The sequence below is a fragment of the Natrix helvetica genome (assembly GCF_964273705.1).
Source record: "Natrix helvetica genome assembly, chromosome: 1".
Classification (NCBI taxonomy): domain Eukaryota; kingdom Metazoa; phylum Chordata; class Lepidosauria; order Squamata; family Natricidae; genus Natrix; species Natrix helvetica.
In genome coordinates this window covers 242,366,737-242,394,219 of record NC_138548.1, presented here as the reverse complement: position 1 = coordinate 242,394,219, position 27,483 = coordinate 242,366,737, and the positions used below count along the sequence as shown (strand labels likewise).

At 43.3% G+C, this 27,483-nt stretch overlaps 1 protein-coding gene across 4 annotated transcripts; it reads right to left on the bottom strand.

Annotated features, from left to right (window-relative positions):
* USP36 (ubiquitin specific peptidase 36) lies at window positions 1-26,954 on the bottom strand. 4 transcript variants are annotated; one of them, XM_081934685.1, is made up of 20 exons: window positions 26,787-26,954; window positions 23,788-24,093; window positions 23,102-23,317; window positions 20,780-20,890; window positions 19,658-19,760; window positions 18,524-18,591; window positions 17,682-17,752; window positions 16,594-16,676; window positions 14,237-14,348; window positions 13,879-14,019; window positions 13,203-13,303; window positions 11,910-12,048; window positions 10,623-11,279; window positions 8,904-9,019; window positions 6,548-7,075; window positions 5,988-6,211; window positions 5,005-5,157; window positions 3,852-3,967; window positions 2,449-2,583; window positions 1-1,576 (listed from the first exon to the last, which is right to left on the bottom strand). In XM_081934685.1, exons 2-19 carry the CDS (start codon window positions 24,038-24,040, stop codon window positions 2,452-2,454), a joined length of 3,324 nt encoding a protein of 1,107 aa, XP_081790811.1. In that variant the 5' UTR covers window positions 24,041-24,093; window positions 26,787-26,954; the 3' UTR covers window positions 1-1,576; window positions 2,449-2,451. The 4 variants fall into 4 exon arrangements, with proteins under 4 accessions (XP_081790811.1, XP_081790810.1, XP_081790812.1 ...); XM_081934684.1 differs by having other exon boundaries at window positions 26,801-26,954; XM_081934686.1 differs by lacking the exon at window positions 26,787-26,954 and adding an exon at window positions 26,037-26,143.
* Between the last annotated feature and the right edge of the window lie 529 nt (window positions 26,955-27,483).

Below are 27,483 nucleotides of genomic sequence, written 5' to 3'. Positions count from 1 at the left end.
CACAAAACAATCCTTTATTGCACCATGAACCGTTGCTACAATGAGGGCTGTTAACATTAAACCCCAGTATGAGGTGCAAAGTGTGCCCACGTTCAGGGTATCTACATATTGTCAGAAGACTGTAATACAGAAGACCCTGTTCCCCTCAGAGAAATAAGAGGCCCAGAGTCCCTTTCATCAGAGAAAAACAGTCTTAATTGTGAGCCCCAAATAGATACAAGGGCCAAAATTGCTAACAGTTTTCATGTGTTATGCAGTGGAAAGAATTAAGAGTTTTCAAGCTTCACACCCCATCTGTGAATAGAGAAAACGGATGCCAATGACAAAAAGGCTAATGGATGGGCAACAGAGAGATGCAGAGTGGATGGAGTGCACATGGACTGCCCCTCAGAAGTGACCGTGCAGTATTGGCATATGACAGGTGAAATATGTCAGCCTTAGAGAGAGCAGCAATTGTATTGGTAGATAACGGGTGCAAAGGAATCCCTTTTCCTATTATATCCCATTAAAAAAATTCTTGCAGGCAACTAGTGTTCCTTTTAAAATGGGCAAGAAACAGATTCTGCCTTAGTGCTAAAGCAGCAATGATTCAGTCAGCCTCTTTCTAACACTAAATCTGTTGCCTGAATCAGATCTTCTAGGAGACTCCGCTTCTGCATTTCCAATTGTGCAACAATGCCCATCAGAAACTAATTTGCACAAGGGCAGAAAGATGAAAAAAGAGCAAACATTAGACATGTACCTGAGCATTCAGTTGCTCTACTTCAAGAGTTCCCAGTTTAGGATATGCAATGTTGTTTTCTTAAATGTGAACGGACCTTCAAATGTTCAGTTTTCACTTTACACATCCAAAATCCATCAAATAAATAAACTGTTTCCAAACTCCTTGAGAATGGAAGCTAGTTGAAATCACGTTTAATAAAGGCAGGCCAATCAGACCACCAGCTTTTCTTGCGGAACAGAACTCGGTTCCAAAGATCGTCTGCAGCAAGAATAGTTGGTGAAGAGTTCCTGAGGGAAAAAAATAAATGTTTGTGATGGTTGAGAATGTATGCTCATCTGAAAGGCTGAAACAAGGAAGGGGTCATGCAGAAGTAAAGAAAAATCATACAAATTACACTCATAATGGCAGTTGTAAGTGGGGAAAGGATAAGTGACATTTCAGGCAATCATCTTAGAAACCAGGCGGTGTTGTCAGTTTACTTCAAGTTCTCCTGACAGGAAAGGCTGCTGAGGGCATCACAGCTCACCAAGCCTAGATTTCTGGGTGTGGAGCAGCAGGAAGTTTCATTTCCAAGGGCCGACTGCCTTGCCCCCACTCTCAATCCACGTCAAGTTACCCTGGAACAGCGCTTTTTACTGGCACGGTATCTTGCAGCGCCCCTGATATAGTAAGGTCAAGAACCTGTTTTCTCCAGAGTGCGATGCGACATCCTAGCACTCTGAATAGCAGCACCCTACTCGGGGCAAGAAGAGGCCCTTCTCCCCAGAAGTGGCAACTGGTGACTTGGTTCTGGTCACTTGAAGCTCCACAGTTGTAGAGGTTGACCACTTCATTTCTTCAGCCAAGACTCATCTGTTAGGTGGAAATGGAAATGAAATTAATGACCCAAGAAAAGTCCTCATCCTTGTGGAACCAGAATGACACGATCCCAGCTTCAAACCCAGAAGGGGAAAGAAATGGTAGAATTAGTATGAAATAACTTCATCCCTCGTGTTCCCTAACTTCAGAGCCAAAATGCATCTTTTTCATTCAGGATAATGCAAAAAAAATAAAATAAAAAAGGTCACATTTGAAAACTACAGTTTAGCTAGCTCCAATAATATACATGTAAAAGCCAAGGGGGAGGAACCCGGAACAACAGAGTACATACTTAAATTATTTCTACTTGGAACATTTATCAATACTATGCAGAGACCTCCACCTGAAGTGGACATGGGTGTGCAAGTAACATCTGTCAGAAAAGTGTTAAACTAAATGCTTATTTTCTCAGAGCCATTTGTCGATTGTGAAGCATGGCTAAACAGGCCTGTCAATTCCTGAATGCTTCAAGCCATATTTTGCTATCCGAATACAAATTTCCATACAACGCAACAATGTAAATATTGTTTTGAAGAATACATATCTTTTTTACCCATCATGGACACTAGTTACTTTTCTGTCCCTAATAACTGGCCATTTCCTACTTCATCTTAGAAATTCTATATAAAATAACTATTATGATTCTCAACCTTTTCTTCACCACAGCTCCCGTTAAATACCTTTTGTGGCATGGACCATGGCCACGGACCACCAAAACTTTAAATCATAACGTTTTTTTCAAGGCTTTGCAGACCCCCTGGGATGTCATCGTGGGTCCCAAGACCATAGGTTGAGAATCAATGCTATCATCATCACCACTTTCTTTTTACCCATCTTTCTGCCCATAGGGTGTTCCATTTATTTACCTTTCAAAGCCGATAGCTCAAGCTTGCTACTTTGGCTGGATGTGTCACAGACCAGAAGTTACGCCTGCTTTGCAATTTTTGGAAGACATTGTAGTTTCTCCTCCGTTCACGCTTGAACTTCTTAATTTTTTTCACCTACGAATGAGATTATGTTTTATTGTCTTAATTCCTGATACTGAAACTGTGACATAGGAATTGCCCTACAGAAATACAGAAGCGTAGAGTGGACAATGCATTTCTATAAAAGCCTGGCTTTAAAACAAGAACTGAATTTGTAAAAGTATTTCCAAGTCTTCACTTTTTCCTAAAACCGAAAGTTTTCTAGACCATCTATCAAGCATTCCAAGTTTCTCCAAGACTGCTTTACTATATTTATATTAGTATTTACTATATTAAAGAACATTGGGGGAAAGTGTCGGAGAAGCTGAAGCATCAGAATTTAGTACTATGGGGTTCTAACTGAATCCAAGATCTAACATATCCACAGGCTATATTACTTTATCTTGCACTCTTACCCTGCATTCACCAACTATCTGGACTCTGTAGTATGCTCAGTGAAAATTATGGTTATTTTTCGACTGGATGGAGAAATGCTTATTTCTAGACTTAACAACTTCTGCTATGGAAATGTAGGCCTGACCTTCCCATCACTCACATTAAACTCTGTTCAGTGGAATTTATTCCTGTCCACAGGATGGAAACCATCAAATAAATGATCTTGCCAGCCTGATATGGGCAGAGGCAGAGAAAAATAATGTTTCCCACATTAAAGCAGAATGTAACTTTGTACGCTCAAGGGCTGCATGGTCAAGTTTGGGTTATATTCTTGGACTTACTGTCAGGCCTGCAGCCATCTTTTCTTTTGGATCTTTGGCCTGCCACACTTTCTATTATTCTGCTATGCATTTTCTATTGTGGGAAAATGGGAGGGGGGATTGTAGGCGTGAGATACAATGTAGCCATAACAAAATTCTTTCTAGAAAACCAAGGTCATCCTTTGTCTTTGCACCTCTGCACCTGACAGTAACTGGATGGGTGGAAGCTGCCAGCAAGGCAGCGGAAGATTGGACCATGTGATGGACTTATGGGTGTGGGGGCAAGATCTTGAACTTTCAACTGGGTGGGGAAAACCGGGAAGCTTTCAGATTTGGGTTTTCCCAGATGTGCCAACATGGCTCTCTTAATAAATTGGAACTTTGTGGAATGCTTTGCCTCGGACTCTGATTTAATTTTGGATGCTATTTGGAACCCTGACATTATTGCTTTGGATATTTTTTGAACAAACTACATTGCAACAGCAATGCATGCATATTTAACAAAACTATCAAAACAGAAAAATTTGAAACTCAGTCCAAATGGTGGAGTTGGGGCACTGGTTAGGCTCACACGAAATGGCTCCATACCTTTCCACCATCAAATTCTTCATCCCAGTCATCAAGGATGGACTGCTTCTGGGACCATCTAGCATCATGCATGGCATCCTGGCTGATAACAGATGCTTCACCATTCCATGTTAAAACTGTGGATTAAAAGTAGAGCTGAAAATGGCAGCATCCAACGTCTTTATTTCAGCTTACAATGGATTCCTTATTTCTGCCCTGAAGAATCAAGCAAGCATCTATTTTCAGAAGTACAGGCAGGGAAATATTTACATGCTGCCATCATACATCTCAGGAGGCCATCACAAAATAACAGATCTATTTTTGCTTTCTTTCATTAAATGAAATAAGAGTCCTTGATGATTTAGGATGTCAATGACCATTCCAAACTTGGCACTTTTCCAGTAGTTGAAGACTCAGAAACCAGATAGAACTTTTGCATGAATTATTCTCATATATTCTAAATCCTATTCGAGGGTCTTTTCTTAACTTCCAAAGTTTCTACAATACGATTCTGATGAAAGAAGTTAGAAAGATGTTAAGTAATAATTTTTCAGGTTATAATTTACTGCTAGATATCAAATTTGGCTAGAGAATTCAGAGCCTGCTAGGTTGATCACATTTCATTATGTTTTCCAAACTGTAACTTTCCTTATTTATATAGATGATTGTCATTCAATGATCAGTTCCTCAGCAACTGTTCGAACTCATGACAGTGCTGGAAGAGGACTAGTTATGACCAGTCTTCATGCTTAGGTTAGTCACAGTGTCCCTAGTCACATGATCATTATTGGTGACCTTTTTTGCCAGCTTCCTGCAAGCAAAGTCACTGGGGAAGCCAGCAGGATGTCGCTAGTGACAGCCACAATGATGCCTTCGGTGATTTGCTTAATAATGGCAATTGGAAGTTCAGGATTTTCTGTCCCTAATTGGCGTTGTCACAACCACGTTGTTTACTAACAAGAATTCCAATTGCCATCATTAACTACCTGTGAATGTGTTGCTCCTTTTTCCTTTATCTTAATTAGAAAGTGAAGTACAAGACATACAGTAAAAATTGTATAGTAACAAGCATGCAGTTTGGAAGAGCATTCATGTTCCCAGTGAAAAAGGCTTCCAAAGTCCTTGTGAAAGCTGTAACTGGAAAAGGAGGGAATTCCAAAATCACTGAGTGTACCTTGCTTTCCATAAGCTTTATCCAAAGAATCCTTCAGTAGCTCCTGAACTACATCAACTGGTCCACATTCATGCTGCATAATTTCCTTCTTTGGGCTCAGGACATTGAGGGAGAACTTGTCCCTATGTCTGAGCTGGTTGCCCCAAGCCAAAGCTGTTGTGAAAAGAAAAAGGTGAAGAGCATATTAATGTAAGAAAGGTGTACATGCAAATCTCCTCTTTCCTGCAAAGCAGGTAGCAATAGCAATAGACTTATATATTGCTTCACAGTGATTTACAGCCCTCTCTAAGCAGTTTACAGAGTTAGCCTATTGACCCCCAACAATCTGGGTCCTTAGGTAGGACAGTGCAGTCTTAATGCAATGGAATGACAGGCAAATTTCTTACTTTCAAAGTGAATACATATAAGACATTAGCACATACTGAAGTATTTTAGTTCTGCCAATTATTCTTCATTGCACGAAATATCTCGTGAAATAGTATGTTGCAATTCAAGCATTTATAGCCAGAATCTTATCCTCCAAATCCATTCCTTTTCAGAATATCTCTGCATGTCTGTGTGCAGGGAAGAGAGGGGCTGTTTACTTCTTTCAATCAAGGCTGATGAAGCACTAGCAATGTGGCTTATCGAGGAACAGATGCCTAATCTGTGAAATCCCCAAACGAGGGGATTTGGGTTATAAACACTAGCGACACAAAAGGATCTTGGCAAAAATATCTTGGAATTAATGCAATACACTGGTGCCAACAGATGCTTCTGTTTTAATTTGGATGTACAGACATCCACTCTTATTTCTGATGATGTAATAGATTTTTATTTACAATTCAGCTGGAGTGCAGTAAGTGGAAGGTCACCTACACCACACAAAGGAAGCCACAAAACTATTTCAGATGAGGATGCGACATGAATACCTTCATTATCCAAATTTTGACCTCCATTGCTTCCCCCTACCCAATCAACCTTGATGCAGGGGTATTACCAACCTGGAGGGCTGTCTCTAGCCACCGAAAGTCCATTCTCGTTTAGTTCTTCTTGGGGGCTACAGACTTCAGCCACATGAGAATGCAGTATCTTTCTTTGCTTATCTTTGTGGTGCTCACTCTCTCCAGAAGAAGTGCTTTTGTCTGAACTGGGTGAAAGCAATTGCTTCTTCTTTTTCTTCTTCTTCTTTGTCCTACAGGAGCTGACTTCAGGTGGAGGAGAGCAGCTGTACAAAACAGATAAAAGGGTTTTTTGTTGTTGCTGTCAGCTTTACCAGTAGACCAGACAAGAAACCTGACCAGAGAAGCTAATTTTCTCCACTGTAAAGCTACTTTAACAAAATCTTGCAAGTTTAAAAGTACAATCTTCATGCTATCCCTTTTAGAGGAACTAAAGTTCCTTCTGACCCTCTTTGCCCAGCCCACTATCCAGCTGTGGGCTATGCTATCTCTTATCATGCCCTAGGCAGCATCTCTCTGCCCTGTCTTCCAAGATCTTTCCCACATACCATTACAACTGGTCAAGTAAAACTTTGACTTGAGACAACCAGCCAAGCACTTACCAGTTCACAGGGGACAACAAAGATGAGCAGTCTTCCTCCCTTTGCTGCAGCCTTTTCTTCTTCTTTTTCTTCTTCTTCTGGATGGAACTACTTTGACTAGTAGCTATTGTCCTGTCACCTCCAGCCCTTTTCTCTTCCTCTCCCTTCTTAGCCTTCACCAAGTTGGCTTCCTGTGCAGGGGAGATCACAATGCTGCCATTTCCCTCAAATTGCCTCCTCTTGCAAGGAGGACTGGAGAGCCAAGTCCTCTCACCATTGAAGTCTTTCATGTTTCGGCTACCATGGCCATCCTGCTCTTCCACTGGGGAGCTATGCTTCCTTTTTTTCTTCTTACTGCTGACAACGGATGGCTCTTTGCTGTTGTCTAGATAACAGAGGTGTGGTGCCGAGGTGGGTACAACAGGTGATGGAAGAGGGGTGGCAGCAGAGAGGCAGCATGATTTGAAGCTGGATGAGGGCATGGAGTTGGCAAAGGGACTGTTGGCTGTTTGTGGAGCTGCTGAAGATTTGGAAGCAGGTGAGACCACCCTAGAGAACCACATAAATATCAAGTTAAGAAGACCCAGCAGATCCTGAAGCTTTAAAAAAATCTTTGGAAAATATAATTGCTGTTGCAATTCTCTAAAGGTCAGGGTTAACCATCTCACTATTTCAATGTACAAACAGAATGGTATTATCATATATCTGACTGCTTCCAGTGAAGATTAGAATTATATATATATATTCCTTTTTAAAAAAGATACAAGTACCAACTTGGATCACAAGTATCTCAATTCCAGAACTGGAGCTATCAAAGATTTCACACCACTTTAGTTTCCATCCAAAGAGAATCATTTGGCTGGGTATAAATTCAGGATTGTCAACTAACATACTTCTAAGCATGGAGCTTTTCCAATTACAGTATTTCTATTTCCTTATTTCACTGCCAAATCTGCAACCACTATATTATGTAACAATGGCCGGGGCACACATCAGGCTGGATCTTAAAGTGGCTTGCATAATTGCAACCTATGCAGGAGTGAAATTCAGCAGGTTCTGGAGAATTGGTAGTGGAAATTTTGAGTAGTTCAGAGAACTGGCAAATACCTCTGACTGGCCCCACAGTGGGGTGGGAATGGAGATTTTGCAATATCCTTCCTCTGCCATGTCCACCAAATCACACCCACAGAACCAGTAGTAAAAAAAATTAAATTTCACCACTGAACCTATGTGTTATAGGCGAACTAGGTAATTGGGGCTTATTTCCCAAATTATTATAATAAATCAAGATTGATGTAAATACCAATTTGTTCTTCTCTTTGCAGATTCTTTTTTATAGTCCACAAGAATAGTGATGCTCCAATGTAGGACAGGAATGAAATTTTGCTGTCCCATATTACTTCCAGTTTATATCTAAATGACTGGAAAGCATTTCTCTTCAATATTTCCATCATTTTGTTAATCTAGTTGTGCCTTTTGTTCTAGAATTCTTTTTTGTGTGTGTGTGTGGCAGACTTCTAATCTACACTAGTTCTCAAATTTAAAAAAATGTACATCCTATGACCTTTTGCTAAATAAACTGACCTACACTAGTTGCTCAATTTACTTGAAAAAAAATGAACGTGAAGCATTTAACTATTGAGCAGCAGGACTGCATTTTGTTTCCAGAGATTGATCTTTTCCTACAAAGTAAATTTATCACTAGAAATTTTAGGTAAGGTGCTGATCGGTTCACAGGTCAATTACTGGACCCTAAGGGCAGTAAGGTCACTTAGACTTATATACCGCTTCACGGTGCTTATACAGCCCTCTCTAAGCAGTTTACAAAGCCAGCATCTTGCACCCAACAATTTGGGTGCTCATTTTACCCACCTCGGAAGGATGGAAAGCTGAGTCAACCTTTAGCCGGTGAGGATCGAACTCCTGGAAGTGAGTTGAATTAGCCTGCAATACTGCATTCTAACCACTGTGCAACCACGGCTCTAATAAAAGCTTTCAGGAAACAGAACTTACCAATATTAAGTTATGCAACTAGAAACTGTTCTCGGGCATCATCTGTAACTGAGCAAATGACACTTCGCCTCCCTGGATGCAATTTTCAGTCCCAGAACATGGATTTTTTTTTAAAAAACAACAACCCTGAACCAACCAGATTCCTCTGAGCTAGCAGGCTTTTAACTTTAACTTTATTTAAATTTATAAACCGCTCCCTCCTCTCCCAGGAACTCAGAACCCAGAAATATTTAGGCAAATCACTGGGAGGGATTCCAGCAAAGATTTTAACTAACGAAAAGGCCTTACTGAGGAAAAGGATTAAATACCGCAGGTACCCATATTCCAATGGCACATGGGCCACTTAAGACTGGCCATAGCTTACCTGGTTTGGATGGGTGCAGCAGCGCAGACGAATTGGGTGGTATGTGTGGCAGCTGGGGGGGAATGGGGCGGTGCCTGGTGCTCATTGCCGCTCACTTTCCTCAGGGTGTTGCTGCCCTGTAGTTATCGACATAAATAAAAACTTGGTGGTCTAAAAGGAGGTTTCCATGACCCCAGGGGCAGCGGGTGGCGTAAGAAGAGAGGGTGGGCACAAAAACAAAGAGAGGGTAGGGGTGGAAGAGGGAGGGGAAGAAGAATCAGAAAAGTGTTTGTGGTTAGAAACAGAGGGAAAACAAGGAAGGACATGTCAAAAGACAGAAGACGTGTTAGAATAAATAACAGGCCACTGGCACCTCCCCATTTCCCAGGACATGCTAGCTTTATATCCTGAAGGCCACACCCCTGCCAAGCTGCTCTGTTCTGGCCTAATGAAGCAAAAGGGTCTCTCTCTCCCTCTCTCCAAGCAGCCTCATTTACTTGCAGATGCAGCAGGGGGGTGGGGGGGTGGACAGGCTATGGATCAGGACCAAGGGCTGCTCACAAAGCCAACAGGGCCTTCCTCAAAATCGCACCCCAAGAGGGTGACCAACGTATGGCAATTCCCACCATGGCCAAAGGGGGAAATCTGTGACTTTTGTATTTTAGCAATATATTCACAGTGCTTTACGCCCTCTCTAAGAGGTTTACAGAGTCAGCCAACAATCTGGGTCCTCATTTTACCAACCTCGGAAGGATGGAAGGCTGAGTCAACCTTTGAGCCTGGTGGGATTTGAACTGCTAAATTGCAGGCAGCCGGCAGTCACAGTCAACACCAGTAGCCTGCAGTACTGCACTCTAGCCACTGCGCCATCTCAGCTTTGTTTTACTCAGTTAATATCACCTTAACTGTTCAATTCAATACCATTTTAGATTTTTTTTTTTGTCCTGGACCTGTTCTCTTCTTAGAATGCAGTGCCATTCAAATGGTCTAGTATGGCTCTTGGTTCCCGTTCCCCCCACCCCAAAAAAGGTTCTAAATCTTACTCTTCATAGCCAGAAAGAGGAGGGGGGAGGAAAGCAAACTCAACATGTTTCACCCCAAGGCCATGGGAACACAGTCAGAGACTGCAAGTATAAAGCTTACTTCCTGCAAATGCTGTCTATTGCACTGGGGCATTGCAAGTTTGCTAAATGAGGCATTATTTTGGCAACTGCTTGCATATACAGGGAGTCCTCGACTTACAACAGTTCGTTTAGTGACCATCAAAGCTACAACACTGACAAAAGTGACTTCTGACCGTTTTGCAGAGTGGCAAACTTTGCAGCATTCCCATGATCATGGGTCCAAATTCATATGCTTGGCAACCGGTTCATATTTATGACCACTGCTGCATCCCAAGGTCATGTGATCACCTTTTGCGACCTTCTGATCAACACAGTCAATGGGGAAGCCAGATTCACTTAACAACTAGTTATTAACTTATCAGCTGCAGTAATTCACTTAACAACTGAGGCAAACAAAGGTCACATAATGGGGCAAAAGTCACTTAACAACAAACATTGGGTGCTGCATTGTGGTAATAATGTGGTCAAGGACTACCTGTAGATGCCTCTGAGCATATAGTGCCTTTACTGATGGAAAGGCCACCTGGTTTTCCTTTATCAAGCTTTCCCTTTTCTCACCACTCCTCTCCCCCGACCCCCGGAGAACGGTGTGCTCAACTCCTTTCCCCAAACGCACCTTCCTGGCAGAAAGTGCCAGTTTCTTTGCAGGTGGGGGTGACATGGTGCTTCCCAACTCCAGATTGGCTAAATTAGTCAACAACGGGGATTTCACCTTGGCAAACTTGGCGTCCTCAGAAGTGTATTTCCCAGACACACAGTCCGATTCCTGAGAGGAAGAGTAGCCATCAGCTCCTACTGTGGCCTGAGAAAGCCCCTTAATTGACTTATGAGCTGGACTGGAGGAAGATGAGCTGCTAGAAGACGACGAAGAGGTCAAGGAGGAGTCCTTGCTTGGTAGCTCTGTGCCTTCCTCATGCGCTTTGGCTTCAGGGGTTCCTCCAGAGCTGCCCGACAGCTGCAAAGATGCCACCAAGTTCTTAGCTCCCCAGAAGCTCTGCTTGGCTAACTCCAGTTTAGCACTGTCAACCTGACCAAAGTCCTGAGAAGTCTTGCGAGACGAGGATGCCGGCTTCTTGGATCTCTTGCTTAAGTCGTCCAAGAAAGCCGGCTTGCTGGAGAGTTTAGGAGATGAGAATCCAACAGCAGGTATGAGCTTGGGAAGAGGAAGTATCCCATTCTGAGTTTTGTTGTTGGAAACAAAGGTGTTGCGGGAAACAGGAACACCCGATTCGTCAGGGTCTGAAGCCTTCTTAACCTGAATCGCGTCGTGTCTCTTTGGAGAAGACAGACAGAAGTGCTGGATCAATAGAAGTATACATTGCACCACTATCTGCATAATAGGCACATACACATGTACCCAAAAGATGAAAAGCGGCCTTGCCAAATGAAATAAGGCAAGTTGCTGTTATATACATTAACCTAACCATCTTAAAATTCAACCTCACTTGATTGACTCAAATAAGTTAAATGGAATTACTACAGATTACAGCGAAATTCTGCTTTATCTGCACAAGTTCTCACAACAATAAATATGTACAGCTAGCAGCCAGATTTGAGAAATTAAAGGCAGAGCAACATTTTTATTGCTTGGGGTGGGAGGGGGGAGCATTCTTATTTGATAGCTATACTATATGGTTTCCTCTTCACTGGGCCAAAATTGACTACTTGGGAGGCAAATTTTCCCACCCATGTTTTCTCTCCTAGGTTCACACAGACACGTTAGACCAGTGTTTCCCAACCTTGGCAACTTGAAGATGTCTAGACTTCAATTCCCAGAATTCCCCAGCCAGCATTCGCTGGCTGGGGAATTCTGGGAATTGAAGTCCAGACATCTTCAAGTTGCCAAGGTTGGGAAACACTGCGTTAGACCAATTTTGGAGTGTGACTCTGGTGTGCCACTCACTTTGTTTATCAGTGGTGATGCAAAGGTACCATTAGTTGCACTTTTCTTCAAGTGATCAGAGGAGATGTTTGTTCGGCTGGGCATTGAGCAATTGCTTTTGGAGACAAGTCCTTCGGGATTCTTCTTAGTGCTTGGGATCCTTAAAGAAAAACAAATTATCTCATTGATTTATTCATCCATTTGCCTGATCCTTTTGCCTTTCATGAAACATTTTTTTCCTGAAGTACGCCCAGCAGCTAACTAGGAATGAGGGTTAGCTATTTGAACACTGGAAAGTTGGGAGCCACTGTCCCAAGGGAGCATTTAGTTGCCATGTAATTTGCATACGTTACTCCGTAGTAATAGAGTTCTGAAGACTATTAAACTCAAAAGCTCTTGGGATTGAGGATGTCCACAAAAACATAGGAAGCCGCCTTACTCCATGTCAGCCCATTCATATAATCTGACTCTGTGCTGTCTGTATCAACGGGCAGCAAATCAGAGAGGGAATCTTCTTCATCTCTGTCTGAAGGTGCTGGGGATTGAACCCAGAATTTTTTGTTTCTATAGCAAGCATGTTGACCCTTCCCTAACAGAAAGGATGGCTGGATGCCATGATACAGTGAACACACTTCCCAATAATTAACCAGGCCAATTCAGGTCATGAGTGGTACAAGGAGATGCTTGACACTCAGGCTACCTCCCAGCCATCCAGACTTGCAATGGGGTCAGCCAACTAGGTCAGTGGTGCCTAACCTTTTCGGCACTGAGTGCCAAAACTGGTGTGTGCGCATGCGCACACCAGAGCACCGGAACCTGGAAGACAGCAGCTGGCTGATGAGCACACGTGCCATCTCCAGCTGTTCTTCTGGCTTCTGCCGTGCGTGCTGGACAGCTGGTACAAGGCGCATGTGCACCGGCCAGCTGCTCTCTTCCAGGTTCCAGCACGCGCATATTTGTGCAAAGACCAGCTGGCCGGCACACATGCATGCAACAGAACCTGGAAGAGCAGCTGGCGATGTTGGGCGTGCTCACAGAGAGGGCTATGCGTGCCACCTCTGGCATGCGTGCCATAGGTTTGCCATCATGGAACTAGGTTATCCCTAGTATTAATGCTATCAATTTTTGTTAGATAATAATCTCGAGTTAAAACACAATAAAATCGTATCAATTTTCACCAACTTTTAAAAAGGGCATAGTGTAAGAAAGCATAAAACAAGAATGGCCTAGGAGACACCAGTTCAAATGTCGGGGTGACAGTAACAACACCCTAAGGGAAAGTAGGAGAACCTAATAACCACAAATATGTCTTACCTCAGGTAGAAGAGTACATAGGCCTGCTGGTTGAGAACAACTTTGATGTTGCTTGAATGTACCAGAGAATCGTTCATCTGGTACCACTGCCCATTACTAGCCTAGATATACAAAGAAATAATAATTGGTCACTGTTCCCTAGCAAATCATCATTATCCTCAAAAGATGATTGTATGCATGTATTCATTTATTTCATTCATTTATTAGCAGCAGCAAGAAAATCAGGAAAATCAGCCCAAATACAGCACTGTCTAAAGAGTAATACTGGAGATTATTTTAGAAGGTGGATAATGTCATACCTAATCCTAATATACTTTGCCTTTGGTGTCTAGCTAATTGATGTTATTAGACTTAAGACATTAGGACAATCGCTGTCTGGACTGAGCTCAACTGAGCTTATGATGTCACATCGCTTCCAGTAATCTGTAGCTTGGACATCTTGGAAAATCCCCAAATCACAGGTCCTTCAATAACCAAGAAAATTTGGAGATGGACATAGAAGACACAGAAACATTCTGCACGGATATTAAGAATTTCCACAGGGAAACAAAGCAAAAATGTTCTGGTGGTACACGGCAATTTTGCGAACTTCCTCAAAAGGCATGGAGATAAAAGCCTCTCCCCCAAGGCTAAAGCACACTGTTACCCACACCCTAGCGTATCGACAAAGACCCACCTTGACATAGCAGTAGTAATGTCCTGCATGGCAGCTGTACCCTGAATGCACAAGTACAGCGTAGAGGCCATACATGACAGGGTCCCCACTGCTCTGCGACATGTAAGGACGAATATTCAGGAATTCAGGGTAACCCACGTCCTACGTAAGAGAGAGAAAAGGTTCGTAAGAATGTGTTCCACCTTCTAGCAACCTGCATGAAGAGCATCAGCCTCACCAGGCACGAGTCAGTGATCTATAGATTGAACTCTCTATAGATTGGATTGAGCTATCAAACAGACTGACACCCACTCTTAAGAAGGTCATCTGGATCCACCCTCTTTCTGAGAAGGGACCACCCTCCCCCTTTCCTAATCACCTTGGTAATCTTGCCCCCACTGAAGTTGGCAAAGCGCTTGAGGGAGATGGTAAGGACATTAGAGGCCCGGTGGATAGTAAAACGCTTGGTGGCCGGAACTTTCTTCTTGCATCTGCATGGAAGAGAAATGGGTGAGTTCTGTACACCTGCTCAAAACATGAAGTACTTGGAACAACAGAGCCAATCCCTAAACGTCTATCCTCAATAGAGGGTGCAGCTTCTGGATTGCCACTAACAGAGGCATGTTTGAAGCACCTTAGGAAGGGCTCTCAGTCTGCCACGTCCCTGAAAGGAAGACGGCCCTAAATTTAAGGCCACCCCAAAAGAAAGGTGGTTTTAAAAACTCTCCTGCTTCCATTACTATACTTGCACCAAGTTTAAAGAGAGCCTTCCATTTTAAGGACAAATTATTTGAGAAAAAAATAAGTCACATGCACTGGATAATTTCTAAATATTTAGGAAAATTATTGACTTCAAGTAGTAAGTGGCTATCCCAAATGCAAATATATATCCCTCAAAATTTCATTTTTACTCAGTTATTTCTTCATGACCCTATCCCTGCCGACTGATTAATGTATAAATGATTAGGTGGAGTAACCTTGCTTTCCTATTTCTTTAGATCCCAGTTGCAGAGATATGGTTAAACAAGATAAACAATCTTTCTTCCATGAAAGACAAATATACCTATCCCAGGGTAATGCTGCAGGATCCAATCTCGGTCAATCACCAGGACCAAAGTGTCAACTTCGAACCGAACCTGGCAACAGCCACCTTTCTGTTCCTCAATTGCCACACAGAGGGGGAAGGAGGTTGGAATGCATTACTGGACACAACAGAGAGCTTTCTCGTGAGAACCGAGGTCATCTCTACTGGCAACGTAAGGTTGGGAAAGGAGTGCCTGGAGAGGCCGCCAATTAATCCAATTGGCCAACGTTACCTGTGACACTTGGGGATGGGGTTATTTCCTAGTTTACTTATACTGAAACCGCTGGAAAGATTTAGATTTGAAGCTGTGCCGATATGATGTACTCAATAAAGAAGACCTTTGACAAGGATCCTAGTCTCAGAGTTCTGATTTGCTTGGGTTCATTAGTCGGAGTCTTGACACAAAGATTTTGTCTTGGAAGTTCAGAAGACAAAACCTCTGATCCTGGTGACCGACCCAGATTGGATCCTGCAATTTCCTTATTTTCTTTCTCCTTCCTTCCTTCCTTCCTTCCTTTCTTCCTGTTCTGGCCCAGCCTTAGCAGAAGCAAGAAACAGACTCCTTGTCACAAAAACCCCCTCTTCATTTACCTCTTGTGAATTAATTGCATTCACCCACCGAAAAGTCCAGGCAAGAGTCCTTCATGGAGTTAATTGCAGTAACAGACCTTATCAGTTCTTTGCGACAATTGCAAGGCCCTGAGTTCCCAGCTGATCTTCAGAAATACAAACTGTTGTCTCCTACGACAACCAATCCCCTCTTCTTCTATTTATTCCCCAGCCGGGGGGGGGGGGGCATTCAGCGTTCACATGTGCTTTGCTTCCCGAGTCAACTCCTTGTCCTCCATTGTTCACCTCTCCTAACTGCTCTGCGCATATGTGCATCTGGAACAGGCTCCAGCTGTTCTTCCTCCTCACTCATATCAGCCTCCAAAGGCAGTTGCCTCTCTGGTGGTTGTGAAATGTTGGATGGCCCTAGCTCTATCTCTGCGTCCGACGCATAACATCTATCAGAGCCTTCCCCAGACTCCAAACTGGCCCAGGTTCCTCCCCGACCTCCTCATCATCCAGGTTTGCTGCCAGTTCCACTGGCAGCTGGCAGGCTACAACACTTTCTTTTCTTTTCCTTCCTTCCTTCCTTCCTTTCCTTCCTTCCCTGTATGTGAAGGCCTTGGTTAACAATAATTTGTTCAGCAACTATTCGAAGTTCCAATGTTTCTGAACAAGAAGATTTAAAGCCAGATCTCAGGGGTTCAGCATCCCCACAGTCAGATGATCACAATTCAGGTGTTTCCCAACCAACTCAAAATTACGATCGTTGCAGCATCGCAGTCACGGGACTGCATTTACGACCTTCACTGCCATCTTCCAACAAGCAAAGTCAATGGGGAAGCCAGAAGGTCACAAATAGTGATCATGTAACTGTTGGAGGTGGTGACTGCGCAGGATTCTCTTAATGACCACAACTGGAACTGCCAGCCTAAGACAGCAGAGAGACACCTGACACTGTGCTTTAGGATCGTGTCACTTAACCAGGTCCCAATAAACATTGTTAAATGGGAACCACCTATAAGTGTAATTATGTGAAGGGAAACTGTTTATACACATGGCAGACAAATCAAGAGGGAAATCAAGGGAAAAAAGTAACTCACTTGGCACACATGTAGGCATTCTCCCCACTCAGGACATCAGCTTTTACAAATAATTCTAACGCCCGTACAATATTGGCTGCTTGCTGTAATAAAAAGAGAGAAGGAAATTTAATTAAGCTTTGGCTTGAGCACCTAGAAGTTCAGGTTAGAGGTAAGTACCGTATTTTTCGGACTATAAGTTGCACTGGAGTATAAGACGCAGCACGATTTTGAAGAGGTAAATTAAAAAGGGTTTTGCACTCTGCAGGCTTCCCAAATCCTCTGCATGCCTCGCTTTTTGCAAAAAAAAAAAAAAAAAAAAGGACATGCAGAGCTTTGGGATGTTTGTAGAGTGCTCCTAGCGGTTGGGGGGGAAACTGCCCTTCCCAACCCCCAGGAGCACTTTGCAAGCCTCCCAAACCCTCTGCATGTGCATTTTTGCAAAAGAGGCAAAGTTTCGGTAGACCAAAAATGCTGTATTTAGTGTATAAGACGCACTCAGATTTTCACCCTATTTTTGGGGGGGGGGGGGGGGAAGGTGCGTCTTATACTCTGAAAAATACAGGTAACCTTTGCTTGGGCCCAAAGATGTCTCTCTAATCATATGCATTCATATGCAGAGACAAATAAACATATGCAAACAGGTAGGCACACTAACAATCTCTCAACAATCTCTCTCTTTATTTGCCTGCCCCTCCCCACCTCTTACTTATCAATCTTGCAACTATTCTTGTGTAATAACATACTGCAGTATCCTTTTTGGGCATTCCAGGTCTAAGTGAGGGGAATAAACCTGAAAAGCAAGCTGGGCAAAAGAATTATAGTCTTCCAGAGGTTGGGTACGCCCTAGGTACTTCCTCCTAGTAGTATTTTAGGGGCTTTTACTCCTTTTCATACAGGACAGCTGCCCCTTTTCTGCAAAGGCCATGAGCTTTAAGAAACAGTATGCTTGAAACAGCTTCCTGCAAACATATCTACCCCGTGGTTTAAAACAATTCAGAAGCTGGCCGCCAATGTTTCATTGTTATCACAACTGACAACTGGGTGACACCATCCTTTGAGTTGGATTTTAAAGAAAGAAAACAAGAGAAATAACAATGCTGGCATACCCTGATTTCCAAAGCCACATCCAGGTATGGGTCATAAGTATCAGAAACGCTCTTGCACACGGAGCACTTCACTGCAAAGAAAGCAGAACAGTTGCTTGCCTGTCCTTCATGGTCACAGCTTCCCTGACAATGTCACTTTTCATACTGAGACAACGAGGCATGAGGCTTCCGTCTCTGCGTGTAGCAAAGCCAGCACTGAAATCAGCTAAGTTAAATTAAATTAATTAAAGCTAAGTAACCAGATGCTTCATATCCCCTTCGTAGCCTTGATAGAGGCCAAAAACTAAAGGAAAACGTCTACAGCAAGAGTGTCATACTCAAGGCCTGCAAGTCCCATCCAGCCCATGGGTGCTTAGATCTGGCCCGCCTTGGCAGCCGCCTTGGAAACAATGAAGGACCAGCCCATGGTGCCTCTGCCAGCAAAAATGGAGCTTGGGAGGGCCACATGCTGCCCACCCGAGCTCCATTTTCGGCTGCAACGGCCTCCTGCAACCCTCTGCCAGTGAAAACGGAGCTTGGGGGAGGCTGCGCTGGCAGAGCACTCAGCCCCCCCCCCCGAAACGAGTGACGTTGAGCTGGCCACGCCCACCCTAGGCACACCCGCCCAAAGGTCAAACATAATCCTGATGTGGCCCTCAATGAAATCGAGTTTATCACCCCTAGCCTACAGTGTCTGGAAAGCAACTACAAATCAATTGAACGTATAGAGGTATAATTGGGCACTGGAGGGAATTTTGGGGATGCCATATCATAACAGACAGCCAAAATTTAAAAACTCCAGGAACATGGAAAGGAAACCTCCCGCCACACCCTCATCTGAGGCCTCGCCAAGCTGCGCTCACCACGAGATCGGAGGTAGCCGCCAAAGATCTGGTGCACCAACGTGGTAGCCTGAGTCTGGCGATCCAACCTGAAAAGATAAGCAAGCGGGTGACTAGATTTCAGAAATGCTTCCATTTAAAACAGGGGCCACAAACTCTTCTGCTTATTGATCTCTTCATGAGGTTTCAGATGGTTCATTCACCCCCAACATTTATTATATGAACATGTAATAAATACAATGTTAAACCAGAGAATGATAAATAATAATAATCAATAATCCCATTGATTCTTGGAGGTCAATATTGATCACTGGGGAACTCTGATTTAAACTGGGTGGCCCAAACAAGGATAAGGAATGTTGCTACACTCCATTTTCTAAGAATTGTAACTAGTATGGCCTGTAGCGAGGCATGACGGGGGATGTAGCTCAAAAATATCCAATAAAAATGCAATTCTTCACTTCTGAGTTAAAAAACAAGCAATCAAAATCACCAGGCATGGATTTCCTCCTCTCAAGAGCAAAGACTACCTGCAACTCTGGGTTAAATTGATGGGTTTTGGGTTTTCTATGAGCTCAATTATGCTCCTCAAATGTTAACTATGCACTGATAATGTCACCTAGCCTGGTTACAAAACATTTTCAGGAAAACAACCAATCTCAGAGAACACCAAGAACCTAACATGCCATGGTGGTGCAGTGGTTAGGGTGCAGTACTGCAGGCTACTTCTGCTGACTGCCAGTTGCCTGCAATTTGCCAATTCAAATCTCACCAGGCTCAAGGCGGACTCAGCCTTCCATCCTTCTGAGGTGGATAAAATGAGGACCCAAATTGTTGGGGGCAATAAGCTGACTCTGTAAACCGCTTAGAGAGGACTGTAAAACACTGTGAAGCTGTATTTAAGTCTATTAAGTGCTATTGCTATTTCTTCCTTCGATAAGAATTTTTGCTACCCTTAAAGCAAGGATTACTTGCTTTAATATTTACTTCCATAGCAAGGGAAGGTAGACCTTGTCACTGTTGCTCATGTAGTATGCATTTTTCCTTCCCCCTAATTAGGGAAAGCTAATGCTTCAGTAAGCAAATTTAATGACATGATCAGTTCAACCCAGTGTTCTCTCCCAAGCAGACAGCAAGCGAGCTAGTTGTTCATACTTGGTGTAACCGTTGAGGCAGGCCTTTTGCATGGCATCAATGGTGTAGCGCAAGAACTCATGAGCGTCCTCCTGACTCCCGAAACGGAAGTGCCGTGCAATCTCTGCCAAAGGAGATAAAAAAAGAACACCTCAGAACTGTATCAGAAACAGAGGTCACTATTGAACCCAACATGGAAGCTCAGAGGTTTTTCCTCATAAACTGACCACCACCCAAAACCAAACTCTGCACCTAGCATATCTACGAAAAATGTTGATAAGTAAAACAAAAAATAAAATATGGTAAAAAATGTTTTTGAAAGAGCCCGTTTGGTCTAACGCAGTGGTTCTCAACCTTCCCAATGCCGCGACCCTTTAATACAGTTCCTCATGTTGTGGTGACCCCCAACCATAAAATTGGTGTCTCGGTTCCTAAGACCATCAAACATATGTGTTTTCCGATGGTCTTAGGCGACCCCTGTGAAAGGGTCATTCAACCCCCAAAGGGGTCCTGACCCACAGGTTGAGAACCACTGCTCTAATGACTAAGGCAATAGGCTAGAAAGTGAAAGACTGTGAGTTCTAGCCCAGCTTTGGCCATGAAAGTCAGATGGGTTGACATTAGCCAGTCACTCTCTCTCAACTCAGCCCACCTCACAGGGTTGTTGTTGTGGGGCAAATAAGAGGAGGAAGACTTGTGGGATTATTATCACTGCCTTATTTGTAAAAATATAAATAAAGTAATAAAAAATAAAAAATTTAAGCTTCACCCTTACAATCTTTGAGATGTGTTCAGTTATATCTGGAAAAATCCTGAAAAAGGGCATCTTTGGACCACAACCACTGATGGCTGACGTGTCTTACTGCTTCACTTTGTAACCCTAAGTAAGGGGTGTCCAAACTTGGCAACTTTAAGACTTGTGGACTTCAACTCCCAGAATTCCCCAGCCAGCAGAAGTCCACAAGTCTTAAAGTTGCCAAGTTTGGACACCCCTGCCCTAAGTTCTAGAAATCTTGCTTTTTTAAAAAAAAAAAACATTCACACGTGAAAGTATTCAGGTTATGGTCAACATCTCAAAAGGATCACTGGTCTCTTGCCCTGTATGAACTGGACAGGTAGACAGTATTCCAACCCCCTGCTTACTTTTAAGATCTCTGATGAAGGACACAGGTTTGATGGCATTACCACTATTGGCAAAAGCCTGGATCATGTGATTCTGCATTATGCACATCATGCAGAAGCCTCCCTGGTGACCTAGAAGAGGGGGAAAAAATCCCAATTGGCTATTTTCATCAATAGCTACGTTATACACCTTCCATTGTATCATTCACATGCATATAGCAATATATATATTGCTAGAAGCAAAATAAAGTTAGAGCCTGCATTTGAAACCCTCACTTTACTGAAATAGCTTACCTATTGATTTGTGATCAGACCTATATGGACCATCAATCAGTCTATCCATCTACCCATCCATCCATCTTGTCTCTTTTCCTCTTTCATCTGCTGGCTAAAGGCCATAATAAACAATATACATTGATAACATGGACAGTTTAATGGCTTCCTATCCTGACTCCAAGCTTCTCTGCTGCATACCTGTAAATCTCAACCCAATGCTACTCGTTAAGCAGCCCAGACAAGTAAACGCTACTCAGACAAGGGGAAACATTTCTAAAGTATGTGCATTAAGCTGCGAAATGATCCTTGCTGCTATTTAAATAGCTCTTTTGACTTTTAAAACAAAGCCACCAAAGCTGCCATCTACCTACCTCTACCTAGTCATAGATGTACACTCTCCAACTAAGAGTCAGTACCACTAGTAAGGAAGGGATGACGTAGTGAGGAAAGTAGCTCTTACGTAACCCTACAGCTGGCTCAAGACCTTCACAGCTGCTAACATAATCTGCCAGTCTTCCATCACAAGGATTGATGCAATGAAAAGCAACTGCTGGCTGGAACGTGCCTTGGATTACTCACCCTTCCCCCAAGCCAAGAAAAACCCACTAATTAAGCTCACACAACACTGCAGGCCCATTAAAGATAGTTCTCGACTTACAGCAATTCGTTTGTGACCGTTCAAAGTTGCAAAGGCATTGAAAAAAGTGACATATGACAATTTTTCACACTGGTGACCATTGCAGTATCCCCATGGCCACTTGATTTACACTCAGATACTTGACAACCGGTTCATATTTATGACGATTGCAATGTCTTTGAATCATGTGATCACCTTTTATGACCTTTTAACAAGTAAAGTCAAGGGGGGGGGGGGGGAAGCCAGGTTCACTTAACAACTGTGTTACTAATTTAACAACTGCAGTGATTCACCTAACAAATATGGCAAGAAAAATCGTAAAAGGAGGAAAACTTCACTTAACAAATTTCTCACTTAATGACATATGTTAGGCTCAATTGTGGTTGTGAATTGAGGACTACCTGTATTACAATTGGGCTCAAAGTAATTCTTTGTCACAAGAAGATTTCCTAGATTTCAGTTACAGAAATCAAAGGCCCCAGTAATGGAACATAGCCAAATCCTAAACAAAATACCTCAAATGCAGCAGAATCTAAAATCACAATCTAACTTATATAACATTTTCTTAAGAGAAAACAACTTAATACACTTCCTATTGTCTTAAACACATTGAGATTCTTCTCATGTAAGTCTGAAGCATAACCTCATATATGATATTGGAAAAATCCTAGAAAACATTAGGATTTTTCCAATGTTTTCCAATGTTTTCCTCAAAACACTATCAGAATAGAGGAATCAGAAATTTGCAACTATAAATTGTAGAGCAATTCAAAAAATAAGCTCCGATCGAAGGGGAGGGGGAAGATTTCCACATCAAATGGGCAGAATTATAGAATTTGAAATTATATTTTGGAATAAATAACATCATCATCGTCTGAACAACACTTCTGAATGGTCAAATATTTTTACCTGCCTCATCTTGCTATGATCCTTACTACAATCCTGTAATGTAAAAGAGCATAACTTCCTCCCACAATGCATGGAAGATTAACTCCAATTGGGGATCCTATGCCCATGGGATTGATGAGATGGTGGCAGAAGCAAAGCCAGGCATAATTTTCTAGTTTTGGGGACAGTAATTCTGCCTGCATCGATGCTCTAAAAGTAATGATGAGAATGAGAAAGGAGTAGCTTATCAGAAGCAGCCCTGAATCCATCCGATGCCTTCCAATTCCCTCAACACACACCAAAGGACATACACCAACAATGTTGTGCACATGTACCCTCTAAATGCCTCATTCCCTGACCATTCACCTTCCTTGGGCTGCTCCACCAGCCATAACCTTATATTTTTAAGAACTCCATCCTTCAGAGGCCTTCGGAAATGAAAAAGGTTGTTCCTATAGCCTTTGCTCTAAGCGGAAGAGAGATATGAACAAGTGGGAGCATGCAGCACTGCAAAACACACACAAACTCAGCCACACACTTACAATTGCGGCTGTGCTCCTTGGAAAGCAGATAATTTGCTAAAGGTGGGGTGTACGTCAGACACTGTAGAGTGGAGTTGAGGAAGCAGGTGTTGCCCAGGTTGTGGAGACCAGCTCCAACACGGTACACCCGCTCCCATTTTAGAGAGAGTCGCTCCAGAGGGAAGAGGACCTTTTGGGGAGCTGGCACCCCATCACTTCCCGACACATGCTCATTACCTGTCGGAAGAAAAAAAGGAAAAGTCAGCAACTCAAAAACAAATGAAGAACTCATTCTCCACGATCCCATCTCAGGGGAATGTGGTTAAGAAAACCTTAGACTGTGCAGAAATGGATATATTAACATTTGCTAATAAGGATAAAGAAGACGCGGAATACTTTTTGATATGGGACATATTTTATCAATGGCTAAATAATAGAAGTTGGAAAGGAGGAGATGCAACTGGAGGAGATGGTAAAGATGATGTTAAATGTTAAATATTAATGTTACAGTATTGTTATACTATTAATATGATGGCGAGGAATTATATCAACCAAAATGTATAATATGATTACTTAAGCACAATTGTACGCAGAACACACACTATTTGATGAAAATTGGTTGTTATAAAAATAAAATAAATAAAACTTGGGGGGGGGGAGGGAGGGGAGAAACTCCAAAAGACAAGTACAACAAACGAGGCAGGCACCTTGTTTTCGTATGGGTCCCTCTTCAGAGCTCTTGTGCCGACTGCAGTTTTCTGTCCTCGGGTTCAACAAAACGTACTTGCTCTTGAGGGTCTCCAGCTGGTAGGAGAAGTTTTTGGAGGCTGGTTCAAACTCAATCTTTTGCAGCAAAATCTTCTTGGCAGAAGCTGCCAACAATTTACCCAGTTCAACATCGTCAGCAGAGTCTTTTCGCCCAGGCTTTAGGGCTTCTTTTAATTTGTCCACTATTGGCATGGTGCATCACTTGGTAAAGGCAACAACCACCATCCTAACAAGGCAACTTCACTCTGGCAAAAAAAAAAAAGTTTTTTGACCTCAAAATCAATTGCCTCCAGCTCAGCCCTCTTTTCTCTGTACTGTAGTAAAAATCCACCCTCAAATATGTTATTGAAACAATCAGATAGTCTTTCTTTTTGTACTTCTATTTTGCGTGTCTCTCACCTTCCTATGCTGAATATGGATTATAAGGACTGGGCAGGTACCTTTTTAAATTGCCATGAACTTTATGCTTTAGAAATCATGATCAACATGAATTTGGTTTCCACAACACAGCTTCTGTTAAAAAAAATCTTAAACCAATCTATCTTTAGATTAATTATCTAATTTTTATAAACGATCAGGTAAATCCAAAGCACATCTGTAATTCAGATTTCCCAACTGTAAAATTTCAAATAGAAATGCATGGCAATAAATATATGCTACCTTAATAGATAAATAAAATTCCCATGACAAAAACTAGAAATACACTAATTTGAAAGGCAGGATAGGATAAAAACTTTTCACATTTCTGAAAAGCCTAAAATTGTTAAGCCCTTTATTGTATCCTTTAGCATCTCATAGCTCCTTGGATCCAAAATTCTCTACTCAGAAAACAGATTTTTTCCCCCAAAAACCCAACAAAGGATTAGATTATATAATAGTTTTTGCTGCATGTGAGGGCTCTAGATGTACTTTCACATTGCTTTGCAACTAACTGGAAATTAACTTGTAAATGATGCATTTCTGTTTTCTGAACTGACTGTGCTCTGGAACATGCAATTCACATTATAGCCTTTAATGAGGTGTGAAATTTGCATAGTCTTTAGACAGATAAATTAGCAGCCATAGCAAGAAATATAAATAACATAAATAAATAAAAAGGCTCACAACTATTATCTGACCATTTCCTGGATTGCCTTGAAATTTGATTGGCAATAGTTTTACGTCCCATTAAGAAACCCCAAGGGTCTCTACTAATAGAAGATTAAAACATGCTGCCAGGATGAATGGATGAATTTTTCTTATAAATATAACAGACCTTGCTGAAGGAGAAAAATCATATAGTACTCTGTTTTTGAAGGAAAGGGGATTTGCATCATGTGTCTCTTTGGGGGGGGGGGGGGGAACCAGATATTTTTCCAGAGGATATATATTTATATATAAATGTACATGGCATTATACATAGCATTCTATCTCACACACACATTAAATTGTACTATTATCTGAACATTAGCACTACCCTAAAATAAACAAGGTCAGGAAAGTTTCCTCAGTCTACCTTGCTTCAAATTTGCCACCCACATTTTTCTCCCCATTCTCCCATTAGAACATAGAGGGATCACACTTATCTAACAAAACAGTTTCCCCCACCTGGGATCTTCTAGATGTGCTGGATTACATCACATAATTTCCGGCTAGGTGGGCAATTAACTGCAGCATACCTGGAGGGCACCAGGTGTCGTATGCAAAACAAATCTCACCCACTCGGCAAGTGGCAGCATCTAATGGGGCAGCCAAGGGCACACAAGATATGGGTGGTAGGGAAACAGCATCTGAAGTTGGGGGGAGGGAGGGGCAGAGGTGCAGGCGCATTCTGAGAGCATGGTCAGGAGAACTGAATCATCGGAGAGAAGAGAATGTCACTGGGTAGCCTGGAAGCAAACTTCTCCAGTTTGCAGCCTCCCAAAGCTATTCTATCCGAAATGAAAGGGAGGGAGGGAGGGAGGGAGGTTGCTCTGTGAGATAACAGGCCAAAAGGAGCCCAGGGTTTAGCAAAAAGGCATTACTGCAAGGAACCAGCAGAAATATCTCAGTTCGAAGGGGGAAATGCTTCGTCTACCCTCCTCCAATCTGTTCAAGACCACAAGGGGCTCAACTTCAAATTCAATGCCTGGAATGCACTACTTGACTCTGTGGTTTCTTCCCCAAACCCCCAAAACTTTAACCTTAGATAGCCAACAGTGGACCTCACCCCATTCCTAATAGGTCTGCAAAGGGGCATGCATAAGGGCACCCTACTGTCCCCATATATTCGCATCCATTTCATGTATCCAAAATCATGTCTATACATATATGTGTTTCCTAATACGAAATAAATAAAAAATAAACTCTTTCCTCCTCTCGCCTTCTGTCCTTCCCCACCTCCCTTCCTTTGCAAGGAGCGCGCGCGCATTAGACCCATCAGCCACAGCATGTGCCTAGAGAGTTTGGGGTAAGCCACGCGCAGCCCCCTTCCCCACCCCAACCAGACACGCTCTTCTCTTCAGCCCAGAAAATCCTTGGCCGAGGTTAAGCAGGCGGCCCCCACAGCAAAAACCCCAAGGCGTTCCAGAGCCTCCGGCGTTCATGCAAGGGCACCTACATGCGTCGCCTTCCGGAGACGGTCCAGGCAGGGCCTGGGCTCACAGCGGAAGAGGAGGCTCCTCCTTGGCACGGCCCCGATTCTCCGGGTGCGCGACGGGGATCCGAGCAGGAGTCGCTCGCCCTGGCGCCGGGGACCATCCGCCCAAGCAGCCCCGGCCCAGAGGGAGCCGAAGGAGGGCTGCGCAGGAATAGCCGTGGTGCCGAAAAGGGGCAGAAGGGAAGCGGCGGGGGAAGAGTCACGCTGCAAGGCGAGTCGGACTCCCGAGGATCGCTCCCCGCCAGTAGCCAACACCCCGTGGGCCAAGCCGTCTCCGTTGCACCGGCCCCCGCGCTCCTCCTCCTCCCTTCCCATTCCGACCTTTTTCCACTCACCATCCGGCGCGGTCTCTGCGCTCCTTACAGCGTGTGTGCGCATACACAACACGTGTCCAACGCAGCGCAAAGGAAAGGCAGACAGCGCAGCTGCTAGGCCGCGAAGCCAGGCCCCATCCGCCTCCTGACGGGGCGGGGAAAGGAAAGGCAAACCCTGCCCCTTCGCACGTTTCCGGGAGGCAGCGCCGCCTGGCTGAGTCGTCTTTGGCCCAAGCAAGTGGCGAAGCGGCGGCTTTGCCTGGTAGGCAGCAGAGGCCGCTGTGTTCCCTCATCCCCTCGCTTTGCTAATCTTTGGAATAAAAATTGCCGCTTGTCCGACTCTCTTGAGCGGGTCTACCGTAAGATTCCATGTTCAAGGACATTCCTATTAGTACCATTTTATAAAGTACCGCTTTATAAACAGTTAACCAATGGAACAACTTCCCTGCAGAAATTATGAATGCGCCAACACTGGAAGGTTTTAAGAAGAGATTGGATGGCCATTTGTCTGAAATGATAGAGGGTTTCCTGCCTGAGCAGGGGGGTTGGACTAGAAGACCTCCAAAGTCCCTTCCAACTCTGTTATTCTATATTCTACAACTCACCACGTCCCATTCGCAGCAGGACAATCTGCTACAGCCAACTTGCTGTGGAACAACTTGCCACTGGACAAGACTTACACTAATATCGAAGAAATAGTGGAA